At 53.9% G+C, this 26,262-nt stretch overlaps 1 protein-coding gene across 2 annotated transcripts in view; it reads left to right on the forward strand.

The window, feature by feature from the left end:
* Positions 1 to 25,968, forward strand: part of CDH4 (cadherin 4) — a 646,231-nt gene extending 620,263 nt beyond the window's left edge. For both annotated transcript variants that reach the window (XM_064382571.1, XM_012440669.3), the window contains 7 exons: positions 11,515 to 11,768; positions 12,421 to 12,563; positions 16,262 to 16,495; positions 17,693 to 17,926; positions 20,894 to 21,033; positions 22,755 to 22,919; positions 25,619 to 25,968. In XM_064382571.1, coding sequence (XP_064238641.1) covers positions 11,515 to 11,768; positions 12,421 to 12,563; positions 16,262 to 16,495; positions 17,693 to 17,926; positions 20,894 to 21,033; positions 22,755 to 22,919; positions 25,619 to 25,825 — 1,377 coding nt within the window. In that variant the 3' untranslated portion in view covers positions 25,826 to 25,968. The remainder of the gene's footprint in view (positions 1 to 11,514; positions 11,769 to 12,420; positions 12,564 to 16,261; positions 16,496 to 17,692; positions 17,927 to 20,893; positions 21,034 to 22,754; positions 22,920 to 25,618) is intronic.
* Positions 25,969 to 26,262: the final 294 nt, after the last annotated feature.

Below are 26,262 nucleotides of genomic sequence, written 5' to 3' on the forward strand. Positions count from 1 at the left end.
CAGAAGAAACCGGCAGCCACCCTCACTGTTCTGCAGCCCCCACGGGTGATCCCCAGGCAAGCAGGGTCTGGAGTGGACCTCAGCAGTCCTGCAGCAGAGGGGCCTGACTGTTAGGAGGAAAACTAACAAACAGAAAGAAATAACTTCATCATCAACAAACTGGACGTCCACTCAGAGACCCCATCTGAAAGTCACCAACTACAAAGACCATAAGTAGATAAAACCACTAAAATGGGAAGAAACCAGTGCAAAAAGGATGAAAACACCCAAAACTAGAACGCCTCTCCTCCTCCAAGGGATCACAACTCCTCACCAGCAAAGGAATAAAGCTAGATGGAGAATGAATCTGATGAATTGACAGAAACAGGCTTCAGAAGGTGGGTAATAACAAACTTCTCAGTGCTAAAAGAACATGTGCTAACCCAATGCAAAGAAACTAAGAACCTAGAAAAAAGGTTAGACGAGATGCTAACTAGAATAAACCTCTTAGAGAAAAATATAAATGACTTGATGGAGCTAAAAAGCACAGCACGAGAACTTCACGAAGCATACACAAGTTTCAGTAGCCAAATTGACCAAGCAGAAGAAAGGATATCAGAGATTGAAGATCAACTCAATGAAATAAAACTAGAAGGCAAGAATAGAGAAAAAAGGAGTGAAAAGAAATGAACAAAGCCTCCAAGAAATATAGGATTATGTGAAAAGACCTAATCTACATTTGATAGGTGTACTTGAATGTGATGGAGAGAATGAATCCAAGCTGGAAAACACTCTTCAGGATATTATCCAGGAGAACTTCCCCGACCTAGCAAGGCAGGCCAACATTCAAGTTAAGGAAATGCAGAGAACACCACAAAGATACTCCTCAAGAAGAGCAACCCCAAGGCACACAATCGTCAGATTCACCAGGGTTGAAATAAAGGAGAAAATGCTAAGGGCAGCCAGAGAGAAATGTTGGGTCACCCACAAAGGGAATCCCATCAGACTCACAGCAGATGTCTCAGCAGAAACCCTACAAGCCAGAAGAGAGTAGAGGCCAATATTCAACATCCGTAAAGAAAATAACTTTCAACTTAGAATTTCATATCCAGCCAAACTAAGCTTCATAAGCGAAGGAGAAAGAAAATCCTTTATGGACAAGCAATTGCTGAGAGATTTCATCACCACCAGGCCTGCCTTACAAGAGCTCCTGAAAGAAGCACTAAACAAGGAAAGGAAAACCAGTACCAGTCACTCCAAAAACACACCAAATGGTAAAGGCCATCGATACAATGAAAAAAATACATCAACTAACAGGCAAAACATCCAGCTAGCATCAAAATGGCAGGATCAAATTCACACATTACAATATTAACCTTAAATGTAAATGGGGCAATCAAAAGACACAGACTGGCAAATTGGATAAAAAAAGTCAAAACCCATCAGTGTGCTATATTCAGGAAACCCATCTCATGTGCAAGGACACACATAGGCTCAAAATAAAGGGATGGAGGAAGATTTATCAAGCAAATGGAGAGCAAAAAAAAGCAGGAGTTGCAATCCTAGTCTCTGATAAAATAGACTTTAAACCAACAAAGATCAAAAGAGACAAAAAGGGCATTACATAATGGTAAAGGGATCAATGCATCAAGAAGAGCTAATGATCCTAAATATATATGCACCCAATATAGGAGCGCCCAGATACATAAAGCAAGTTCTTAATGACTTAAAAAGAGACTTAAACTCCCACACAGTAATAGTGGCAGACTTTAACAGTCCACTGTCAATATTAGACAGATCAATGAGACAGAAAATTAACAAGAATATCCAGGATTTGAACTCTGATCTGGACCAGGCAGACCTCATAGACATCTACAGAACTCTCCACCTGAAATCCACAGAATATGCATTCTTCTCAGCACCACATTGCACCTACTCTAAAATTGACCACATGATTGGAAGTAAATCACTCCTCAGCAAATGCAGAAGAATGGAAATCATAACAAACAGTCTCTCAGATCACAGGACAATCAAATTAGAACTCAGAATTAAGAAACAAACTCATAACTGCACAACTTCATGGAAACTGAACAACTGGCTCGTGAATGTCGACTGGATAAACAATGAAATGAAGGCAGAAATAAAGCTGTTCTTTGAAACCAACGAGAACAAAGACACAATGTACCAGAATCTCTGGGACACATTTAAAGCAGTGTCTAGAGGGAAAGTTATAGCAATAAGTGCCCACATGAGAAGCGAGGAAAGATCTAAAATTGACACCCTATCGTCAAAATTGAAAGAGCTAGAGAAGCAAGATCAAAAACACTCAAAAGCTAGCAGAAGACAAGAAATAACTAAGATCAGAGCAGAACTGAAGGAGATAGAGACACAAAAAACCTTTAAAAAAATCAATAAATCCAGGAGCTTGTTTTTTTTTTACAAAATCAACAAAATAGACAGACTGCTAGCCAGATGAATAAAAAAGAAAAAGGAGAAGAATCAAATAGATGCAGTAACAAACGCTAAAGGGGATATCACCACTGATTCCACAGAAATACAAACTACAATCAGAGATCACTACAAACAACTCTATGCACATAAACCAGTAAACCTGAAAGAAATGGATAAATTCCTGGACACTTGCACCCTCCCAAGCCTAAACCAGGAAGAAGTTGAAACCTTGAATAGACCAATAACCTTGAATAGACCAATAATTAATTGCTGAAGTTGAGGCAGCAATTAATAGCCTACCAACCAATAAAAGTCCAGGTCCAGATGGGTTCACAGCTGAATTCTACCAGACGTACAAAGAGGAGCTGGTACCATTCCTTCTGAAACTATTCCAAACAATACAAAAAGAGGGAATCCTTCCCAAATCATTTTATAAGACCAACATCATCCTGATAGCAAAACTCAGCAGAGACTCAACAAAAAAAGAAAACTTCAGGCCAATATCCATGATGAACATAGATGCAAAAATCTTCAATAAAATACTGGCAAACTGATTGCAATAGCACATCAAAAAGCTTATCCATCATGATCAAGTAGGCTTCATCCCAGGGATGCAAGGCTAGTTCAACATACGTAAGTCCATAAACATAATCCACCACATAAACAGAACCAAAGACAAAAGCCACATGATTATCTCAATAGATGCAGAGAAGGCCTTTGACAAAATTCAACAGTCCTTTATGCTAAAAACTCTCAATAAACTAGGTATCGAAGAAACATATCTCAAAACAATAAAAGCTATTTACAACAAACCTACAGCCAATATCATACTGAACAGGCAAAAGCTGGAAGAATTCCCTTTGAAATCCAGCACTACACAAGGATGCCCTCTCTCACCACTCCTATTCAATATAGTGTTGGAAGTTCTAGCCAGAGAAATTAGGCAAGAAAAAAAAATAAAGGGTATTCAATTAGGAAAAGAGGAAGTTAAATTGTCTCTATTTGCAGATGATATGACTGTATATTTAGAAGACCATATCATCTCAGCCCAAAATCTCCCATAACTGATAAGCAAATTCAGCAAAGTCTCAGGATATAAAATCAATGTGCAGAAATCACAAGCATTCCTATACACCAATAACAGACTAACAGAGAGCCGAATCATGAGCAAACTCCCATTCACAATTGCTACAAAGAGAATAAAATACTTAGGAATACAACTAACAAAGGATGTAAAGGACCTCTTCAAGGAGAACTACAAACCACTGCTCAAGGAAATAAGAGAGGACACAAACAAATGGAGAAACATTCCATGTTCATGGTTAGAAAGAATCAATATTGTGAAAATGGCCATACTGCCCAAAGTAACTTGTAGATTCAAGGGTATCCCCATCAAGCTACCAGTGACCTTCTTCACAGACCTGGACAAAACAACCTTAAACTTCATATGGAACCAAAAGAGAGCCCACATAGCCAAGACAGTCCTAAGCAAAAAGAACAAAGTCAGAGGTATCACGCTACCTGATTTCAAACTATACTACAAGCCTACATTAATCAAAACAGCATGGTACTGGTACCAAAACAGAGATACAGACCAATGGAACAGAACAGAGGCCCTGAAGGCAATGCCACACATCTGTAACCATATGATCTTTGACAAACCTGACAAAAACAAGCAATGGGGAAAGGATTCCCTGTTTAATAAATGGTGGGAAAACTGGCTAGCCATGTGCAGAAAGCAGAAACTGGACCCCTTCCTGACACCTTACACTAAAATTAACTCCAGATGGATTAAAGACTTAAACATAAGACCTAACACCATAAAAACCATAGAAGAAAACCTAGGCAAAACCATTCAGGACATAGGCGTAGGCAAGGACTTCATGACCAAAACACCAAAAGCATTGGCAACAAAAGCCAAAACAGACAAATGGAACCTCTACCTGAGGTGGGCACACAGCTTCTCTGCTCTCAGGTCCCCAAACCCAAATAAGCCATCTGTGACCATCGCACCCTCCTCAGGGCCCAGCACGGCCTCTTGTCTCCCTCCTCCGGCTGCGAAATCTCATCTCAAAGGAGCAAGGCCCAGGCACAGGCTCATCTCAGATCCTTTCATGTCTCGCCCATGGCCCTCAGCTTTAAAGCTCAAAAGCCAAGAACCAGCCTCTGCCACTTCCGCTTTGGGCAGCCACAGAACTGGCCTTCCTGTGGGAGGCTCACAGGTGGCGAGAATTCCAGGGAGAGCAGGTGGGAATTCCGGGGAGAGCAGGTCAGTGATGGGGATCTGGTACCCTCAGTTCAGGCAACTCTTCCCAAGACAGGGGCACAGAATGAGACTTTGAATGGAAGACATAGGCCCTGAGCCTCCCATCAAAGGGGTCAGGGCAGGCGTCCTGGTATGTCCCCCACCTAGCCCTCCCCGCCCCGCCTGGCCCTCCCCGCCCCACCCAGCCCTGCCCGCTCCACGCGGCCCTCCCTGCCCCACCCAGCCCTCCCCACTCTGCCCGGCGGGTGCTGGGGCTGCTGCTCATCTCCGGGTAAAGGGTCATGGCCACGTGCAGGCAGCAGCCATGCGGAGCCCGGCCAGTATATCCAGCCACCCTCATCGAAACTGCTGGCACAAATTACCTATTGATTTCTCCATTACAAATGTTTTTTATTTTACCTTCCTGTGGGCTTTTATTGGCCATAATCGTCTTTCTTGAAGGCCTCCTTGCTCAGAGCAGTGACACGATTTTTTAACACATGGCATGCAGCATTATTCCATGTCCCCCGGGGACACAAGCCAATAAATATGGGAGAAAGACCCAGACAGTGCCGCCGCCACCACGTGATCGAACAGTCTAGCTACATGAGGGGCCCCACCCACCCCAGCCGACGCCTGGAGGGCCTGGGTGAGCAGCTGCCGGCGTTGGCATGGTCAGCTCTGGCGGGGACCCCGATACGATGTGGGTGCAGGTGGTACTGGGAGCTCAGGGGCATCTGGAGTGCAGAGATGGAGGAAGCAGGGCCAGACCTGGGGGAGCCTGAGGGCCCTGGTGGAACCTTTCAGAGGAGGGTACTGGGTTTTCTGGATCTGGCATCCCATCAGGCTTGTAGTCAGTTTGGGCTGTGGAAGGTCTTGCAGGGTGACAGCTGCGGGTGTGAGACCCCTGTGTGGTGCACACAGCCCCAAGATGGGTGCTGGGCAATGGTGGTGAAGAAGGGGGTGCCCACCCCCTACATCTCCCAGGCACACAGGGGATACAGATGGTCCACACTGGTGCTGTGCTGGCCACTGGGGAGGCAGAGGTACAAGGCACAGCCCCTGCCCCAGGGGTGGCAGAGTCAGGGTGGGGGTCATGCACAAACAGCAGTGAGAGGTGACAGTGTGCATCGCAGAGCCACAGGCATCTCAGTTGGGACTCAGGGAGGCTTTCAGGGACCACACCTTCCTTCAGATGGACAAGGAGACCACCCTGGGGAGGATGAGGGCTCACCTAAGATCACTCAGGGGCAGTGGGGGACAGTGGGGGCCCAGGACCAGAACTGTGATCTCTGCCACTCCGTGCAGACCCTCCTGCAGGCAGGCATCTCAGTTTTCCTTCCATGCTTATTTAGGCTTTTTTTTTTTTTTTTTTTTTTTGAGACAAGGTCTTACTCTGTTGCCCAGGCTGAAGTGCAGTGGTGCAATCACAGCTCACTGCAGCCTCCACCTCCCAGGCTCAAGCAGTCTTCCCACTTCAGCCTCCTGAGTAGCTGGGACTACAGGTGTGCGCCACCATGCCCAGCTCATTTCTGTCTTTGTAGAGATGGCATCTCGCTATCCTGCCCAGGCTGCTCTCGAACTCCTGGGCGAAAGCAACCCTCTTGCCTCAGCCTCCCAAAGTGCTGGGATGACACCACACCTGGCCTTCCCGGTGTGATTTTTAAGTTTCTTCTTTTTGTTCAGAAATATCTTATTCAGTAGCAGTGCTGAGAATCCTGAGTGTGACGCACCAGGTAAGAAGTTGTTCCTGCTCAGAAAGATCAGATACTGAGGGACTGGTGGCCCCGGAGATGGGGTGGGGTTGGATCTGTCCAGCCTCAGGTGCTTCACGGCCGGCCCCCAGCATGGAGCCTGGGGTTCAGAGCAACAGCACCTTGCTGGTGAAACACCCCAGATTCCTTCCTGTCTCGCCAATGGCCCTCAGCTTATGAAGCTCCAGCCACAAACTGGCCTTTTCCACTTGCCCACGGGCAGTGCCCAGCCTGCCTGCCTGCAGGAGGCCCACGAGTGGCAGGAACATGGGGAGATCACATCAGTGTGGGGGCCCGGTGCCCTCGTGCTTCTTGGGGAAAGCTGGCTGGTTCCTCCAGCAGGTAAGTTCCTCTCTACGTGGAAATGTGTTACACTGTTTACCATGAAGGTTTCCAGGCATTCCTAGAAGTAGGAGGAGCTGGCATGACTGTGTGGAAGTGACTTGTCATGTAAATCTCATAGTGATGGGCACGCTGCTGCCAGGAGTACGTTTTTTAATTACCAGACCTCATGCTTCTCCACTCCTAAATCTGTCAGAATGCATCTCCCTCAAAAGCACATTTTGGGCAAGGCGCAGTGGCTCATGCCTGTCATCCCAGCACTTTGAGTGGCCGAGGCAGGTGGATCACCTGAGGTCAGAAGTTCAAGACCAGCCTGGCCAATGTGGGTAAACCCCATCTCTACTAAAAATATAAAAATTAGCCGGGCATGGTGGTGGGTGCCTGTAATCCCAGCTACTGGGGAGGCTGAGGCAGGAGAATCACTTGAGCCCAGGAGGCGGAGGCTGCAGTGAGCCAAAATCATGCCACTGCATTCAAGCCTGGGCTATGGAGGGACACTCTGTGTAAAAAAAAAAATAAATAAAGAAAATCAAAGCTGTATGAATAGAAATAGATAGAAAACTCAGACTCCCAGCTATAACCTTGACCCCATTCCTTTCCTCTGATAATAATGACCATTTTTATTACTTTTTGTTCTGTCCTTACGGTGTTTCTTTCTGCAAATATGATCAAATACATACACAAAGTCAAATTTTTCTCCCTCTTTTGCACAAAAGGTGCACACTATGTGAGTTGCTTTTCTGCCCACCAGTAGATCCTGGAAACTGCTTCTCTTCGCCCCAGAGCTTGTCCTCATTCCTCCTTACAGCTGCAAATGTCTCCCCATGGGACCGGCCATTGCTGACGGCTGTCCGGGTCGTACCAGCATAGTGTCTTCACAAATACTACACAGTAAATACTCCACAAATACTACACAGTGAAATACTCCACAAATACTACACAGTGAAATACTCCACAAACACTACACAGTGAAATACTCCACAAACGCTACACAGTGAATACTCCACAAACACTACACAGTGAAATACTCCACAAACGCTACACAGTGAATACTCCACAAATACTACACAGTGAATACTCCACAAACACTACACAGTGAATACTCCACAAATACTACACAGTGAAATACTCCACAAATACTACACAGTGAAATACTCCACAAATACTACACAGTGAATACTCCACAAATGCTACACAGTGAAATACTCCACAAATACTACACACAGTGAATACTCCACAAACGCTACACAGTGAATACTCCACAAACACTACACAGTGAAATACTCCACAAATACTACACAGTGAATACTCCACAAATACTACACAGTGAATACTCCACAACTACTACACAGTGAAAACTCCACAAACGCTACACAGTGAATACTCTACAAATACTACACAGAGAATATTCCACAACTACTACACAGTGAAAACTCCACAAACGCTACACAGTGAATACTCCACAAATGCTACACAGTGAAATACTCCACAAACGCTACACGGTGAAATACTCCACAAACGCTACACGGTGAATACTCCACAAACGCTACACGGTGAAATACTCCACAAATGCTACACGGTGAATACTCCACAAACGCTACACGGTGGAATGCTCCACAAACGCTACACGGTGAAATACTCCACAAACGCTACACGGTGAATACTCCACAAATACTACAGAGTGAATACTACACAAATGCTACACAGTGAAATATTCCACAAATGCTACACAGTGAATACTCCACAAATGCTACACAGTGAATACTCCACAAACGCTACACAGTGAATACTCCACAAACGCTACACAGTGAATACTCCACAAACGCTACACAGTGAAATACTCCACAAACGCTACACAGTGAATACTCCACAAACGCTACACAGTGAATACTGCACAAACGCTACACAGTGAATACTCCACAAACGCTACACAGTGAATACTCCACAAACGCTACACAGTGAATACTCCACAAACGCTACACAGTGAATACTCCACAAACGCTACACAGTGAAATACTCCACAAACGCTACACAGTGAATACTGCACAAACGCTACACAGTGAAATACTCCACAAACGCTACACAGTGAATACTGCACAAACGCTACACAGTGAAATACTCCACAAACGCTACACAGTGAATACTGCACAAACGCTACACAGTGAATACTCCACAAACGCTACACAGTGAATACTGCACAAACGCTACACAGTGAAATACTCCACAAACGCTACACAGTGAATACTCCACAAACGCTACACAGTGAATACTCCACAAACGCTACACAGTGAATACTCCACAAACGCTACACAGTGAATACTCCACAAACGCTACACAGTGAATACTCCACAAACGCTACACAGTGAAATACTCCACAAACGCTACACAGTGAATACTCCACAAACGCTACACAGTGAATACTCCACAAACGCTACACAGTGAATACTCCACAAACGCTACACAGTGAATACTCCACAAACGCTACACAGTGAATACTGCACAAACGCTACACAGTGAAATACTCCACAAACGCTACACAGTGAATACTCCACAAACGCTACACAGTGAATACTCCACAAACGCTACACAGTGAATACTCCACAAACGCTACACAGTGAATACTCCACAAACGCTACACAGTGAATACTGCACAAACGCTACACAGTGAAATACTCCACAAATGCTACACAGTGAATACTGCACAAACGCTACACAGTGAATACTCCACAAACGCTACACAGTGAATACTCCACAAACGCTACACAGTGAATACTGCACAAACGCTACACAGTGAAATACTCCACAAATGCTACACAGTGAATACTCCACAAATACTACACAGTGAATACTGCTTACTACACAGTGAATACTCCACAAACGCTACACAGTGAATACTCCACAAACGCTACACAGTGAATACTCCACAAACGCTACACAGTGAAATACTCCACAAACGCTACACAGTGAATACTCCACAAACGCTACATAGTGAATACTCCACAAATGCTACACAGAGAATACTCCACAAACGCTACACAGAGAATACTCCACAACTACTACACAGTGAATACTCCACAACGCTACACAGTGAATACTCCACAAACGCTACACAGTGAATACTCCACAAACGCTACACAGTGAATACTGCACAAACGCTACACAGTGAAATACTCCACAAATACTACACAGTGAATACCGCACAAATGCTACACAGTGAAATACTCCACAAATACTACACAGTGAATACTGCACAAATGCTACACAGTGAATACTCCACAAATACTACACAGTGAATACTCGACAAATACTACACAGTGAAATACTCCACAAATACTACTCATATGCATATGTTACTGTGCTTGTGTCTAAGCAGGATTTTCTAATGCAATTGCAATTCATTGTGGTGTGGCTTTTTTCCACTAAGACTGTTGCAAGCTTTGCCATTGACTGTCTCAGGGCTCCAAGCTTTTCCCATGTAACTTCCCTCCCTCCCCAAAGTGTGTAGGAAAAGTTTGATCGAAGCTCTTCTGATAATGCAGCATCACTGCAGAACTGTAGCCTATAGACCCACTCTAGCATTTTAGCAGCCAGGGTTCTGGTGCAGCAGAAGGGCACGAGAGAATTGTGTGAATGCAGGGGCCATGTGCAGCAGTGATGGGAGCCACAGACCTGGAGTGTTGGTGTCTGGGGCTGTGGTAACAAATTGTCACAAACCAGGTGGGTTACAACATAGAACTGTCTTCTGTCCCAGCTTTGGGACTCAGAGACGTAAAATCAAGGTGCTGGCAGGAATGGGCTCCCTTGGGAGGTTCTAGAGGAGAACCCACCCCCTGCCTCTCTCCTGTTCCTTGGCCTGTAGCTGCCTCACTCCAGACACCACATGGCTCCATCGCCACGTGGCTCCTCCCTGCACCCATGTGTCTCAAATATCCCTCTCCCTTTCTCCCTGTTTTGAAATTTTAGAGAGCCTCTCTCTGTCACCCAGGCTAGAGTGCAATGGTGCAATCACACTGCACTTGCAGCCTCAAGTTCCTGCACCCAGCCCTGGCTGTCTTCTGAGGGCCTCTGTCACCAGCCCTGCCTGTCTCATGAGGGCCTCTGTCACCCAGCCCTGTCTGTCTTTTAGGATGGCCTCTGTCACCCAGCCCTGCCTGTCTTATGAGGGCCTCTGTCACATAGCCCTGCCTGTCTTATGAGGGCCTCTGTCACCCAGCCCTGCCTGTCTCTTATGACGGCCTCTGTCTTTAACTTACACGTACAAAAGACCTTCTTTCTAAATAAGACCCCATTCACAGGTCCCAGGTGGACATGACTTTTGGGGGCCACCATTTGACCCCCTGTACCTGGTGAGGCCCCCCTGGCCAACAACATCAGGAGCCTCCCCCATGCTAGGCTCAAAGGAGAAAGGTAGGGATGGGGTTCCCAGGCCAGGAAGAGGGGCTGCCCAGCAGGGGCTGCAGCCACCCAGAAGGAGCCCAGCTTCTGCCTCAGCACAGCATGGGATGGGCTGGGAGGCCTAGACCCCCTCCCTCTCTCCTCCCATTGGCCAAACCCAGCAAGAAAATGGAAGATAAGGGTGCTTGGGAGATGGGACCGTTTGGGGCCTCCCAGCTAAAACACAGCACCGAGAAGAGCTGGACATGGATCGGGGAGGGGTAGAGACCAATCTGCCCATGTATGCCCCTGTGCCCACCCCCACAGGGACTTTGCCGGGTCACTCCCAGCCCCGATCTGTTATTCCAGGCTGTCGACTACGAGCTCAACAGAGCCTTCATGCTGACAGTGATGGTGTCCAACCAGGCGCCCCTGGCCAGCGGGATCCAGATGTCCTTCCAGTCCACGGCAGGGGTGACCATCTCCGTCATGGACATCAACGAGGCCCCCTACTTCCCCTCAAACCACAAGCTGATCCGCCTGGAGGAGGGCGTGCCCCCCGGCACTGTGCTGACCACGTTTTCAGCTGTGGACCCTGACCGCTTCATGCAGCAGGCTGTGAGGTGGGCCCGCAGGACATGCTCCCCGGGGTCCATACAGAAGGGTCCAGAAACACCCCATGAAACCCACAGCCAGACCAGGAGTCCCCCAGATGGGTGGTCGGGGACAGCCCCGACCTGAGGCATCCTTCCAGGAGGGAGCAACAATCCCTTAGTCCCAGACAGCCAGACGCAGCCCCTAACCAACCATGAGCATTGTGACGATTCCCAGAATGGGGAGGTGGCCGGCGCTTACACATTCGGCACCATCTCTCTGCAGGCCACCCCGATCCTGGCTGCACTCTCACTAGCCACTGGCCATGAGACTCGGCTAATCACCTGCTCTCTCTGTTCCTCAGCGTCCTTGTCCCTGCGATGGGGACGATGAGGGCGTCTGCTCACAGGGTCCTTGTGAGTTGAGACCACCCACCACTGTATGAGCTCTGTGTCCGTAGTCACTGCGTGGCCTGTTCTGTGGTGAGGGGCGCAGTTCAAGGTGGAGGTGAAGCTCCAGAGGAGGACAAGGCCTGGGGGTTCCAGGGAATCAGACTCTGGCCCAGGCCCAGGCCCTGGAGGCGTGGCCGGTGCAGCTGCCACATCCGGGCAAGGAGGCCTGGGATCGGGGCAGCCCCGCCCGCCCCCACCTCACCTCCCCCTGCACTTGCTGTCTCCACAGATACTCCAAGCTGTCGGACCCGGCGAACTGGCTGCACGTCAACACCACCAATGGCCAGATCACCACGGCAGCTGTGCTGGACCGTGAGTCCCTCTACACCAAAAACAACGTCTACGAGGCCACCTTCCTGGCAGCTGACAATGGTGCGGCCCACCCCTGGGGGCAGATGTCGACGTGGCCTTCCCGCATCTTGGTTCAGTGGGTGCGGGAGGGCGCTGGCCAGGGAGACCCCGAGAGCCCAGGAGGCATCCAGAGGGCCACCCGGAAAGGCTGAGGGGGCGTCTGCGCAGACAGCAGTGATCAGGGATGGGCCATCTCAGGGCCCCAGGCCATGCTTCCCCTCCACCCATTCCCATATCAGTCATTCATTCCACTCTCTCCCACTTCATTCATTCCACTCCCTCCCATTCAGTCATTCCGCCCCCTCCCATCATTCCGCCCCCTCCCACTTCATTCCACCCCCTTTCACTCATTCATTCCGCCCCCTCCCACTTCATTCATTCCACTCCCTCCCACTCAGTCATTCTGCCCCCTCCCACTTCATTCATTCCACTCCCTCCCACTCAGTCATTCTGCCCCCTCCCACTTCATTCCACCCCCTCTCACTCATTCACTGCACCCTCTCCCACTTCATTCCACCCCCCTTCACTCATTCATTCTGCTGCCTCCCACTTCATTCATTCTACCCCCCCCCACTTCATTCATTCTGCCCCCCTTCATTCCGCTACCTGTCCAGCATTCATTCATTCTACCCCCTCCCACTCATTCATTCTGCCCTCTCCCACTTCATTCATGCATCCTGTCCCTTCCCCAGCATTCGCTTGCCCACAGGTGCACGGGGTCCATCCCCCCAGCGTCACTCACCCGCGGCACCAGGGGCGTTAGGGCGCCAGTCATCCCAGCCCTGTCCTGGCTCAGTTTTGCTGCCTATGAACTGAGCCACTGGAACCAGGCCCACAGTTTTCAAATGCTTTTAGCCAGCAGCTCTTGCCACAGACCCCATCCTGCGAGGAAGGCCCAGCCCCACTGGTCAGCAGCCCCCGGTCACATCTCTGACCACCCACAGCACAGACCCCTGTGGCCCTCAGTCACAGTAGGGGGGCAAGCAACCCTCCAGGACCCTGGGAGTCCAGAGAGGGAGGCAGCAAGGTCCCGAGGCAGGCGGCACAGCAGACGACCTCAGGAGCCTTGGCAGGAGGGCGAGGACGGGCTGGGGAGAGGTGGCAGCAGGAAGGTTTGAGAGCACGCAGGGCTCTCCAAGGGGCGTGGGCCGGCTTCTCAAGGAGTGGCCATCCCTTCCTGGACCTGCAGTGGCCCTGTGAGCTGGCTGAGTCCCCCATGGGTCGCATGCTCTTAGAGACATGGAGGCAGAGTGGGCGGCTGGGAGCAGGGATTCTGGAACTGGACATCAGTCTAGGGCCACAACTTACCAGTGGGAAAAGACCTGACCACTCTATGCCTCAGTTTCCTCCTCTGCCAAGTCCGGAGAGTCTTAGTACCCCTGAGAATCAAATGACTCCAAGTTACCAGAGCACCGAGGACAGGGCCCGGCTCAGGGCAGTGTGTGCCCCTGTTTGCTGTGGCCGTGATTACTGCCCGGCCTGTTGTTCGCTGAGTACTGGCCAAGTACCTGCAGCTGCTCAGCAGTGCACAGAACACCTCGACGCCCTGCCCTGGTGTGGCTGACAGCCCAAGTGTGTTGGCTGGAACCTGGGTCAGTGAATACTGATGGGATGGAGGAAACTGCAACGCGATTGAGGCTTGTTTTCTCTCACGCCAAAGAAGGCTGGAGGCAGGCAGCCCAGGGGCAGATCCAAGACCCAGAGCACCCCAACTGTGCCACGGCGTGGTCCAGAATGGCTGCTGGAGCTCCAGCCATCACAGCCACGTTCTGGCAAACAGACGGCCTCGTGGAGAGGGCACGGGCACACACCTGCTCCACTAAGGACTTTCAGGAAGCCCCATGCAAGACCTCACAGCTCACGAAGCACAGAACTTACTGAGACAGCCACCACAGCTGCTGGGCTGCTGGAAAATGGTGTCTTCTAGGTGGACAATGGCAGTCCCAGACAAAATGAAGGACCCCAATTATTTCATTAAAAGAAAGCAGGAAATGGGCGCTGGGGATGACTCCACAGCAGCTGCCCCAGGGAGGCCGGAGAGGAACCAGCCGCACTGATGATTCAGGAAGCAGGAGGAGCTGGCAGAAAACAAAACGGCAGCCGGAGGCAGTGACCAGGGGCTCCGCTCTGAGGAGCTGACCTTGGGATCAAGAGCTGTGGGACCAGAGGAGCAAACAGGGGAGGGTGGGCAGAGAGGAGGGTCGCGGAGTTAGGAAGCCGTGTGCGCAAAGGCCCCGAGGCAGGGCCACGCCTGGTGGGCTCTTGGAATGGCCGAGCATGAAGCCTCACAAGCAAGAGTAGCCATTGCACAAATGCTCATCCTGTAGCAGGCGAAAGCCAGGACGTGGCCACCACCCTGCCAGCCTCCCCAGCCATCGCCGCACCCCTGGGGTCCACAGACCCTGGGCCGTGGAGCTGTGCAGCTGCCTGTGAGCCCAGGGCCCTGGTCAGGGGAAGCATCTCTCCTTGTCGGCCCTCCTGCCGCAGGCAAAGCCCTGAGGTTAGATCAGAAAGTGATTGTGAGGCCGTAGCTGGAACATTGGAGGGTCCGTCGCACGTAGTGGGCGCCGTGTGGGTAAGCTGGGCGTGCAGGCCGGAGCGGGGGCCCTCTGTGCTTCGGTCATGTGCTACGTCATCAGCTACTTCTCAAAGCAGTTTTCAAAGGCAGCGCCGCACTGTGTCACCTTAAATGTGTTTTGATGCAGCTTCCAGAAGATTAAAGAGACATCCCGTGGGATATATTCTTACATGCTTCGCCCGCCTCAGTCAAAACACGTGGTTGTTAAGTCAGGTCGGGAGCCGCCGTCAGGGGCAAAGCCACAGTCAGAACGTGCCACCGCTGCCCCCAAGCCTGGCGAGCAGACGGGGCATCTCTCTGTCCCCAGATTCCAGCCCCTGGCCTGTATCCACCAGCACTGCTAGACTGGGCAGAGGCAGGGGCTGAGCATGTGAGGGCCCCAGGGACAGGGATGCCCCTAAGGAGCTCTGGGGGCTCAGCATAGCACCTACCTCCACACTGAGGCCAGAGGTGATGGGGTCCTCCAAGGAGGCCCCCTGCCAGGCCGGGAGGGAGCTTCCATCAAAGCTCATCTGGACCAGCCCCTCCTGCCTTTCCCAAAGACGCTTCCAAAAGCAGCAGGTCTTCGTTAGGTTCAGGCATCTGGGCTCAGGACTTCAGCCTCCTGGGGCTTTGCTGGATGGGGTCAGCAAAACGCAGGAAGGCAAGGAAAGGTTTTGCCCCAAGTAGTCCCAGATGAGAGCAAGATGTGGTGGGTGGGTCCCAGCCCTGGGAGCCGGTGCAGAGCCCAGCACCCTCAGAATCCCTCCCTGGCTCCCCAGGGGGAGTGGTCCCCCATGCAGGTTGTGACCTCGGTGGCTCTGAGTTTAGCTGTGCGTCAGTGGAGGGCGTGTTGCGAGGCTCCAGGTGAATGCCACGCCCTGCTGTGTGCCTGTGTGCAGCTGCGGCCGTGGGCTTGGCCATGTGCTCTTCGGTGGCTGCCCAGGGTGTGTGGCAGGGTGTCAGTCAGGAGCCATGGCTGGGCTATGGGTCTGTCCCTGTGCAGCTGTGGGGCGGGTGGCCAGCCCTGTGTCCGGCTGAGGGGCTGTGCATATGTCCCTGTGTATGTACATGTGGTTGCTGTGTGCGTGTCCTGTGTGGAGCGGCAGATTGGTCACGGAATACCAGGACTGCCAAGCACTGACCTGTGTCCGTTCCGCAGGGATACCCCCCGCCAGCGGCACCGGGACCCTCCAGATCTATCTCATCGACATCAATGACAACGCACCTGAGCTGCTGCCCAAGGAGGCGCAGATCTGTGAGAAGCCCAGCCTCAATGCCATCAACATCACGGCGGCCGACGCCGACGTCGACCCCAACATTGGCCCCTATGTCTTCGAGCTGCCCTTCGTCCCGGCGGCCGTGCGGAAGAACTGGACCATCACCCGCCTAAATGGTGAGGCTGTCCTGGGCCACGGGGAGGGTCAGACTAGTCTGGGGTGCAGGCCCCTGGGGGACCCAGCTGGCCTTGGAAGAGTGAGCACCAGAGAGGGGCGACAGCCCTCCAGGGGGACTGTCCCGCCAAGGCTGGGGACACCAGCCTCGCTTCAGCTGCTCAGCCTTCTTCACCTGGCCCCGAGGAGGCCCCCGAGTCAAAACCGAGTTCTTGCTGCCTTACGGAGCCCAGCCGTGAACATCCTTGCAGCCCCGCCCGTGTGCACCCATGACAGGTTCCTGTGCCGGTGATCAGCTGGCTGCACCGTGACCGATATGTTTCCTTAGAATACTTGCTTGGATGTCGATTTTTGGTATAAAAGGATATCAAAATTCTGAAGCTTTGGCAGCACAGTGAAAAGGTGCTCTAGACATGTCCCCTTCCATTGGGAGAGGACCTGTTTCCACAAACCCCACCAACACTGAATATGATTGTTTTAAAATAGTATTTTATTCTGTCAATTTTACAGCCAAAGGCATTGTTTCCATTTGTATATCTTGATATCTTGACTACCAGTGGAAATTTTTTTATATATCTATTGACCATTTTTGTCTCTTCTGTGAATTGTCTGTTCAATGACTTTGCCTGTTTTCTTTGGAGAGTTTCTTTATATTCATTTGGTAAAACTCTTTATATATTCAGGAAATCATCTGTTCATCCTACATGTTGCAATTGCTTTTTGGTTGTGTCTCCAATGTCTTTTTTTTTTTTGAGATGGAGTCTTGCTCTGTTGCCCAGGCTGGAGTGCAGTGGCACAATCTCAGCTCTGCAACCTCCACCTCCCAGGTTCAAGCAATTCTCCCACCTCAGCCTCTCAAGTAGCTGGGATCACAGGCTCTCACCACACACCTAGCTAAATTTTTGTATTTCTTAGTAGAGACAAGGTTTCACGATGTTGACTAGTCTGGTCGTGAACTCCTGACCTCAAGTGATCTGCCCACCTCAGCCTCCCAAAGTACTGGGATTACAGGCATGAGCCACCACACCCGACTTCCAATGTCTTTTGACTTAATGGTGTAGCACAGTGTGTGTGTGCATGCGGTAACCAGGCAGACATGTCCGGTTTCCAAGCCATGGGACTTAGTCTTTTCCTTTGGCCGTCTTGCTTGGAAGGGAGGGCCGGGCTCAGGCTGAACGTTCACTCTTGCTTTGCACCAGGTGACTATGCCCAGCTCAGCTTGCGCATCCTGTACCTGGAGGCTGGGATGTATGACGTCCCCATCATCGTCACGGACTCTGGAAACCCTCCCCTGTCCAACACGTCTATCATCAAAGTCAAGGTGTGCCCATGTGATGACAACGGGGACTGCACCACCATTGGCGCGGTGGCAGCGGCTGGTCTGGGCACTGGTGCCATCGTGGCCATCCTCATCTGCATCCTCATCCTGCTGAGTGAGTGTGGCTGAGCACCAAGGCGGGCAGGGCACTATGGGTATGAGCGCCCTGTCCCAGGGATGGTGGGCAAAGGGAGGCCCGCGTTTACCCCATCTGCCAGGAGCCTTTCAGAAATGCAGCTGAACTGGCCCATATAACAGTAGGAAATTGGAGGCTCCCGTTACTCTCAAATCCGGAGGTCCAGGCATCTCCCATGGCCCGGCCCCTTTCCACAGCTCCACTCTGCCTCCCAGAGCCGTGTCCTGAAGCTGCTCTCCTCCAGGGCCTGCAATGCCTGCAGGCAGCTCCCAGGTGGACTTAGCAGGGGGAAGGTCAGCCTGCCTATTAGCATCCCCATCCAAAGTCCCAGGACACTCTCTGATTGGACTGGCTTTAGTCACATGCACACCTTGGAGCCAATCACCAGCCAAGGAATGGGGTGTTCTCATTGACTCTGCCCAGATCACATGCTCCAGTAGTTTTCAGAGTTTCCCAGAACCATGTGGGTTCCCCAATAGGAGTGAGGGTTGTGGGGGGGCACCAGGAGAGGTGCTTGAAAATGACCCCAGAGGTCCTTCTTCCCATCATCCCTCATGGACAGTCGCCCTGGTCCGTGATAGCCCAGGGACCCCAGTGGGAGGCAGGGCAGGGAAGGGTTCAGCCACCACCTCCCCAGTTCACACCCAAACCAGAGGGTCCCCCACCACATCCAGAACAGGCTGGAGCAGGCAGCAGGCCCTCCTGCAGACCTGGCCTGTGGCTGACTTCAGACCCCAGGGACTGTGAGCCCCATCCAAAGGACATCTGAGTTATGAGGCCTCTGCTTTTTTTCTCATTTCCAGACCCATCCCCCCTCAAAAAGCTGTTTTTTATTTCTGAGGCTTGTTTTGAAAGCCATTCAGTGTATGGGGTCCTTTGTATGATCTGGAGTAGAAAGAGCCCCACAGAGGTTGGGAGGTGTCTCCGTAACAAAGATGGGGCATTCTTACCCATGTCTCCTGCTCTGAAGACACAGGGGCCAGGCCCCAGCCAGAGCACCCGCTGTGGGCCGGGCTGTGAGACGTGACTCAGCTGGGTGCCTGTCTCGGGCCACAGTGAGGCCAGGACCAGGGTTAACAGCAGATCCACCTGCTGCCTGGCTTCTGCCCAGTCGTGGGCACCTCAGCCCTAGTTGGGTACATGGGGGGCATCTGGGTGGCCTCCGCTCCTCCGCACTCCTCCCCTGAAGCCTCACTCGTCTTGTCCTCCTGGACAAGCCTGGGGTGCCGGCTGTAAGTGTGGTTCTTGGCACTGTGGCTTCTGTCGAGCCAAGACCAGGCCCAGGTTCCAGGTTCCCGGTTCTCACCGAGCTGCACCTGCAGTGGGTGGCTCCTCCCTCTGCCTGCGCTTCCCTCTCCACGATCTGGGCCAGGCCAGGAAGCGTCCCCCGGCTGTCAGCTCACCCTCTGCAGGCAGCAGGGATGCTGCCAATACCCATAGAGCTCCTCCCAAACCTAGACTCAGCTTCGGAAGCCTTCTCACGGCACTCAGGCAGCCACAGCCAGTTAATTAGGTTGGCAAGGGACAGCCCTTCTGACTGGGGGTGGGCGTCCCCTCCTGCCTCTGGGTTGACCCTCTGTGGTACACAGGAGCACACCTGTGACTTCTGGGCCTCTGTTGTTACATGTGACGTGGGAGGTGCTGAGAGGCTTTGGGAGGATGCAGCGGGGTGCTTTCTGCAGGCATTTACTGGAGGCGTGGGCCACACTGCCTGCTCCTGGAGCCCGTGCTGGGTGCATCGCCCACCCTGCGAAGCCGAGAAGCGAATGCACAGAGAACGGACAAAGAGGGAGGCTTGCAGATAGGTGCCCAGGCTGTCCCTGCAGCAGTGGCAGCCAGGGGTCCAGAGTGAGCCAGGCCAGGACACGGACCTTGGAGGGTGGCAGGGAGGCCGGTTCAGCTTCAGGGAGAGGGTCCCTCCATCCACCCCACAAAGGGGCTTTACCTCTCTTCAGTTTCCACCTGCACCTGAACTTCCGAGCCTGCACCCCAGTTCATTTGGGTGATGGAAAGAGCCCCTCTGAGTGACCCCCTTGGGAGTGGATGTGGCTGCCCTTCCGTCCAGCAAAGCCCTGGACTGACCCTGTCCCATGGGCCCTCAGGAAGCAGGATCGCTGGATCCCCGCTCTGGGCCCCGCTCCTTCCCTGACCCCTCCCAGGGCAGAGCCTCTTTCAGTGTGGGAGAATCCATCTCCCTCACTCAGCGATTCCTGCCAAGCACTGTGCGCCTAAAACCTCACTTCCACCTCCTCTGTCAAATCCGTCTCCCCTCCTGCCGCTCAGAAGAGGGACACAGAACGACTTGTGGGTGGGTCCCTCAGCACCCATGTCCTCCTGCCCCCAGGCGGTGAGGGGCACCCTGAGCTGGCGGCCTCCTCAAAAGGGGGGTGCAGGAGGAGGACGAGTATGTAAATCAGTGCCCAGGCAGTGAGCTGGGGAGGGGCCTGAGCCAGCATGGCTCTCAATGGAAACTCAGAGGCACACACAGACATGCACGCATGCACAGGCACATGAGCAGAGGTGCATTCACACTCACACCCACACCTGTATGCATGAGCACACACAGACACACATGAAGACACATGCACACAGACATGCGCACACAGACATGTGCAGACTTCTGTGTGCATGTACGCACATGAACACATGAGTGCACATTTACACAGATCTACACGCTCACCCACAGGCACACACGTGCACACATTCAAACGCACATACTCCTGTGGATACACGTATGCTTGCTTACACAGACATGTATGGAACATTTGCATCCACGAATGCACATATGCACAGATGTGTGTCCTTGCACACCCAGGCCTGCACGTGCATAGACACGTGTGCATGTGCAATAGAGGTGGGCATACACACCTGGACACACGGAGGCATGCGTGTGCACACATGCGGCACACCCGCACCCCCTGCTCACGCCCGGCCCTCCCCCCACAGCCATGGTCCTGCTGTTTGTCGTGTGGATAAAGCGGCGGGAGAAGGAGCGCCACACCAAGCAGCTGCTCATCGACCCCGAGGATGATGTGCGTGACAACATCCTCAAGTATGACGAGGAAGGCGGCGGCGAGGAGGACCAGGTGAGACCGCGCCCCCACCGCCTCCCCACACGGGGCCGCCTCCCCACACGGGGCCGCCTCCCCACACGGGGCCAGCCCCCCACCACCTCCCCACACGGGGCCGCCTCCCCACACGGGGCCACCTCCGTTCCCCACACGGGGCCGCCTCCCCACACGGGGCCAGCCCCCCACCACCTCCCCACACGGGGCCGCCTCCCCACACGGGGCCAGCCCCCCACCACCTCCCCACACGGGGCCGGCTCCCCACACGGGGCCACTTCCACTCCCCACACGGGGTCAGCCCCCCACCGCCTCCCCACACGGGGCCAGCCCCCCACCGCCTCCCCACACGGGTCCGCCTCCCCACATAGGGCCACCTCCGCTCCCCACACGGGGCCAGCCCCCCACCGCCTCCCCACACGGGGCCAGCCCCCACCACCTCCCCACACGGGGCCGCCTCCCCACACAGGGCCCACACAGGGCCACCTCCACTCTCCACACGGGGCCAGCCCCCCACCACCTCCCCACACGGGGCCCACACGGGGCCACCTCCCTCCCCACACGGGGCCGGCTCTCACAAGCACCAGTGTCTCAGCAGGGCTTGCTCTCAGGTTTTAATAGTAAGACATGGCCGGGTGGGGTGGCTCACACCTGGAATTCGAACGCTTTGGGAGACCAAGGAAGGCGGATCACGAGGTCCGGAGCACAAAACTAGCCTGAACAACACGGTGAAACCCCATCTCTACTAAAAATACAAAATTTGGCCAGCGGGGTGGCGTACACCTATAATCCCAGCTACTCAGGAGGCTGAGGCAGGAGAATCGCTTGAACCTGGGAGGCAGAGGTTGCAGTGAGCCAACATCACGCCATTGCACTCCAGCTGGGTGACAGAGCAAGACTCCGTCTCAAAAAACAAACAAACAAACAAAAATGGTAGGACATTTCAGCCTTTTTCACCAATGAAGGCACCAGGCAGGGGAGCCCGGTTTCCAAGCCTGGTTCCCCTGCCCACATTTGCAGGCCTGGCCTGGGGTGAGCTGCACACACTGTACCTGCATCCCCCAGGGGGGATCCTGGGACCCCTCCATTCCTCGACTCCCTCCCTCCCACCACCAACCCCAGCCCAGTGCTGCCCTGTGCCCCGCAGGGGAGGGGGCTCTGGGTTGGCCAAGGACACCGATGCCCACTCTCCCGATGCTGCTGTGTGCAAGGGGCTGTGAGTGACCAAGGGCAGTGCACGGGGCGCCCGAGAGGGTACGCTACAAGAGCTGCTGGTTGGAATCTGGGTCTGCCCCAGCCTTTGGGGGAATTGGGGCAAATCCTTAGCCCCTCTAAAGCACAGACCCCTCCCCGCCCCCTCACAATATGGCCATAACAAGCATGAGGAATGTGCCTTGCGGAGGCCCAGCTCCTGGCCGCCTGAGCACTCGGGGTGCATGGTCGGTAAGCAGCGTGGCGCTGGGTTCACTCAGAGTGAGCCCCAGGCCATCGAAGGAAGCCAGGCACAGACCCCATCCCTGCCAGAGGGATTGGGGTGAAGGGTGAGGAAGTGGAGCACTGTGGGAGGGCACAGCAGGGGACAGCTTGGGACTGTGGGGTGTTTGGAGACCAGGGCGCAGGGCAGCAGGCACATCTGTGGCCCCGGTCACAGAACAGGGTGTGGGCTGGAAGCGGGGTGCAGGCTGGAAGGGGGGCTTGGTGGTTTCCTCTGGTGCCCTGACTCCCCCGGCTCCCTCCCCCAGGACTACGACCTCAGCCAGCTACAGCAGCCGGAAGCCATGGGGCACGTGCCAAGCAAAGCCCCCGGTGTGCGTCGCGTGGATGAGCGGCCGGTGGGCGCTGAGCCCCAGTACCCAGTCAGGCCCGTGGTGCCACACCCAGGCGACATCGGTGAATTCATCAACGAGGTGTGTGCCCTCGGCAGAGGGGGGGTCCCGGGCAAGGCGTCTCCTCCAAAAATAAATGCTAGTAGCACACACAGACAGAAGCTGTCTCCACTGTGCCGGCAGCCACCATGGGGACAAGGCAGCTTAGACCTGGGTTCCAGGACCACCCTGCCACTCCAGCTGGGTGGCCTGGGCAAATCACCTCCCTCAGCAGCCCCTCTGTCCAAGAACGAAGATTCCTACCTGTGAGCCAGGTGAAGGTTCAACACACAGGGCTGGGTGCTCAGCAGGGGCTTCATAAGAATTTGGGTTTGCAGCAGAAGCACCAGCAGCAAGGACCGGCCTGAGGAGCAGCGGCGGAGCAGGAGCAGCGGTGGGGCAGCAGCAGCAGGGGGGCAGGAGCAGCAGCGGGGCAGGAGCAGCGGGGGGGCAGGAGCAGCGGGGGGGCAGCAGCAGCGGGGGGGCAGCAGCAGCGGGGGGGCAGGAGCAGCGGGGGGACAGGAGCAGCAGTGGGGCAGCAGCAGAGCCCCCCAGGCACTGACCTTACATGCAGCCCATCATCCCGGGCTCGGCCCACCCAGATGCTTAGACGGGCAGAGGCCCAAGCCTGGTCTCAGGGCCCAGGCCAACTTGCCCTCCCTCCCCACTCTTCCCCCACAACCCTCCCCTCAACCCCTTTCCCCACCCCCGACACCATCAGGACACAGCAGGTGGGAACACACAGAGGCGGCCACCTGCAGGGGCTGCCTCCTGACCACCTGCCTGACCACGTGCCCAACCCGACATTCGAGGGTTAGAAGGGACTGGGCCAATGAACGGCATGCCCCAGCCTTCGATCTTCCCCTTTGAAAGAGACATTTGAGACACCTCTTACAATGTCACCAGGGACATTCAGTTTCCACTTCAAAATGCGCACCTCCCTGCCTTCACTCCCATCTTCCTTTGCGGTGAAGTGAACAGAGGAGCAGCAGGGCAGACTCCCCCCGAGGAGCGTCCTCCAGCCGTGACTCTGAGGCTCCAGGCTGGCCTTGCCTGCCGCCCTGCAGGGATCGCCGTGTCCTCCACCCCTGCTCCAGCCGCGGGAGTCCTGTGGTTTCACCACCTGCTCTCCAGTGCCGGCTGCATTATAAAGGACGTTTAGCAACACTTAGATCTCAGCCTTGGTCAGAATCTCACTTTAAAGGAGTTGATTTAAATAGAAGCTAACCCAGGCAATGATTTAGCAGAGAGACAAAAAGGTTTCCCCAAAGCAGATTGTGTTCCTGGCCACAGATGAAATTCCTACAACTGCCCACAAGGGAGCCGCTCTGACGACACTTACCGTCTATGACGGAATACAAATGTAAAGACCCCAAAGCATGCCCGGCCCAATCTATAATTTAAAGCCCACTGTTAGGCCGGCGTGGAGGCTCATGCCTGTACTCCCAGCGCTTTGGGAAGCCAAGGCAGGTGGATCACCCGAGGTCAGGAGTTCAAGACCAGCCTGGCCAACATGGTGAAACCCCCATCTCTACTAAAAATACAAAAATTAGCCAGGCATAGTGGCAGACGCCTGTAATCCCACCTACTCGGGAGGGTGAGGCAGGAGAATCTCTTGAACCTGGGAGGCCAAGATTACAGTGAGCCAAGATCGAGACACTATACTCTAGCCTGAGTGACAGAGCAAGACTCCATTTCAAAAAACTTCAAAAATAAATAAATAAATAAATAAATAAAGCTCACTGTTAGATAGTTCTTAGGAGAAATTAAAAATGAAAACAACAAACCAGTCAGTACCGAATGACGCTGAGTACCCTCTCCTAGGGCCACGGGAGGAGCAGGTGCTGGCATGGAGGTGGCACCCACAGGCACTGAGGAGAGGGTGGGGCTCCAGCAATATCCGCCACACTGCCAAAGCTTGTCCGTGGGAGTGCCGAGCTCATAACTGCTGGCTTCTGAATTCTGCCCACCCTAGGTTCACACTCCCTCCAGATAAGAGTCCGCGGGACTGGAGAACTATCTGCCCTCTTAGGAGGAGCTGAGCTCCAGCCACAGGGCCCAGCCTCTCACCTGCCCCACACCACCCTTCGCCCTCTTCCGTATCCCCTCGCCTTCCTCCGTACCCCCTCATGCTCCCCCACCCTCCTCCATGCCCCCACCTTCCCCCACACCCCCTTATCCTCCCCCACATCCCACCTCCCCCTCCCCCAAACCCCCACCTTCCCCACACCTCCTCACATTCCCCCACAAGCCCTACTTCCCCTCAAACCTCGCTCACTCTCCCTCACACCCCCTCACCTTCCCCCCACACCTCCTCACCCTCCCCGACACCCCCCTCACCCCCACACCTCCTCACCTTTCTGCCACAGCCCTCCACCTCCCTCACCCTCCCCCACACCCCCTCACCTACCCCTACATCCCCACCACCTCCCTTACCCTCCCCTGCCCTTGGCTTGGGAGGAGCTGAACCCCAGCCACAGGCCCTCCCCAGCCCTCCCCTCCCCTGACCCCGCTGCTGCTGAATTTGCGTTCCCCTCTGACACTCCCACACTCTGTCCTCACAAATGCCCTTTCCTACTCAGACATGCCCTTCGGTTACATGCAGAGAGCACTTATTGGACACCTACTGTATACAACGTTCCATCCCCCTCCTCCTCAGCTGGGCCCCGCCGTCTGTTCCCTCAGGTCCCAGGACCGAGGCAGCTCGCCCCACACCCTAACCCCATGTCTGTGACCCCCAGGGACTCCGCGCCGCAGACAACGACCCCACGGCGCCCCCCTACGACTCCCTGCTGGTCTTCGACTACGAAGGGAGCGGCTCCACCGCAGGCTCCGTCAGCTCCCTGAACTCGTCCAGCTCGGGGGACCAAGACTACGATTACCTCAACGACTGGGGGCCCAGATTCAAGAAGCTGGCGGACATGTACGGAGGCGGCGAAGAGGATTAACTGACCTCGCATCCTCGGACCGAAGTGAGAGCCGCACGCGGACGCCGGAGGAGCAGGACTGGGCGGAGGCGGCGGTCTCCGACTCTCCCTGCGCGTGTCCTTAGTGCTGTTAGGAGGCCCCCACCCCCACGCTGAGCTGTCTGGCATGAGCACCCACCCCCGCGGCGCCCTGCACGTGGCTGCTGCCCAGCACCGCGGCCGACTGGCACTGAGGAGAGCAAGAGGCACTCGGTCTTCACTTGAATTTCCTAGAACAGAAGCACTGTTTAAAAAAAAATGAAAGTGCCTTTTGGTACACGTATCAGATTCCCTCAAACTCAGGAGTGACTAAAGCAAGCAGACAGCCCGCCCCACCTTCCCGTCCCCAGCGGCCTCCGACCCCAGCTAGTCCCAGCTCGGGAGGCATCCTTCAGAAATGGGGAGACTGTGTCTTTCTT

The sequence above is a fragment of the Aotus nancymaae genome, unplaced genomic scaffold (genome assembly GCF_030222135.1).
Source record: "Aotus nancymaae isolate 86718 unplaced genomic scaffold, 86718_ANA_hifiasm-v0.15.2.pri h1tg000029l, whole genome shotgun sequence".
NCBI lineage: Eukaryota > Metazoa > Chordata > Mammalia > Primates > Aotidae > Aotus > Aotus nancymaae.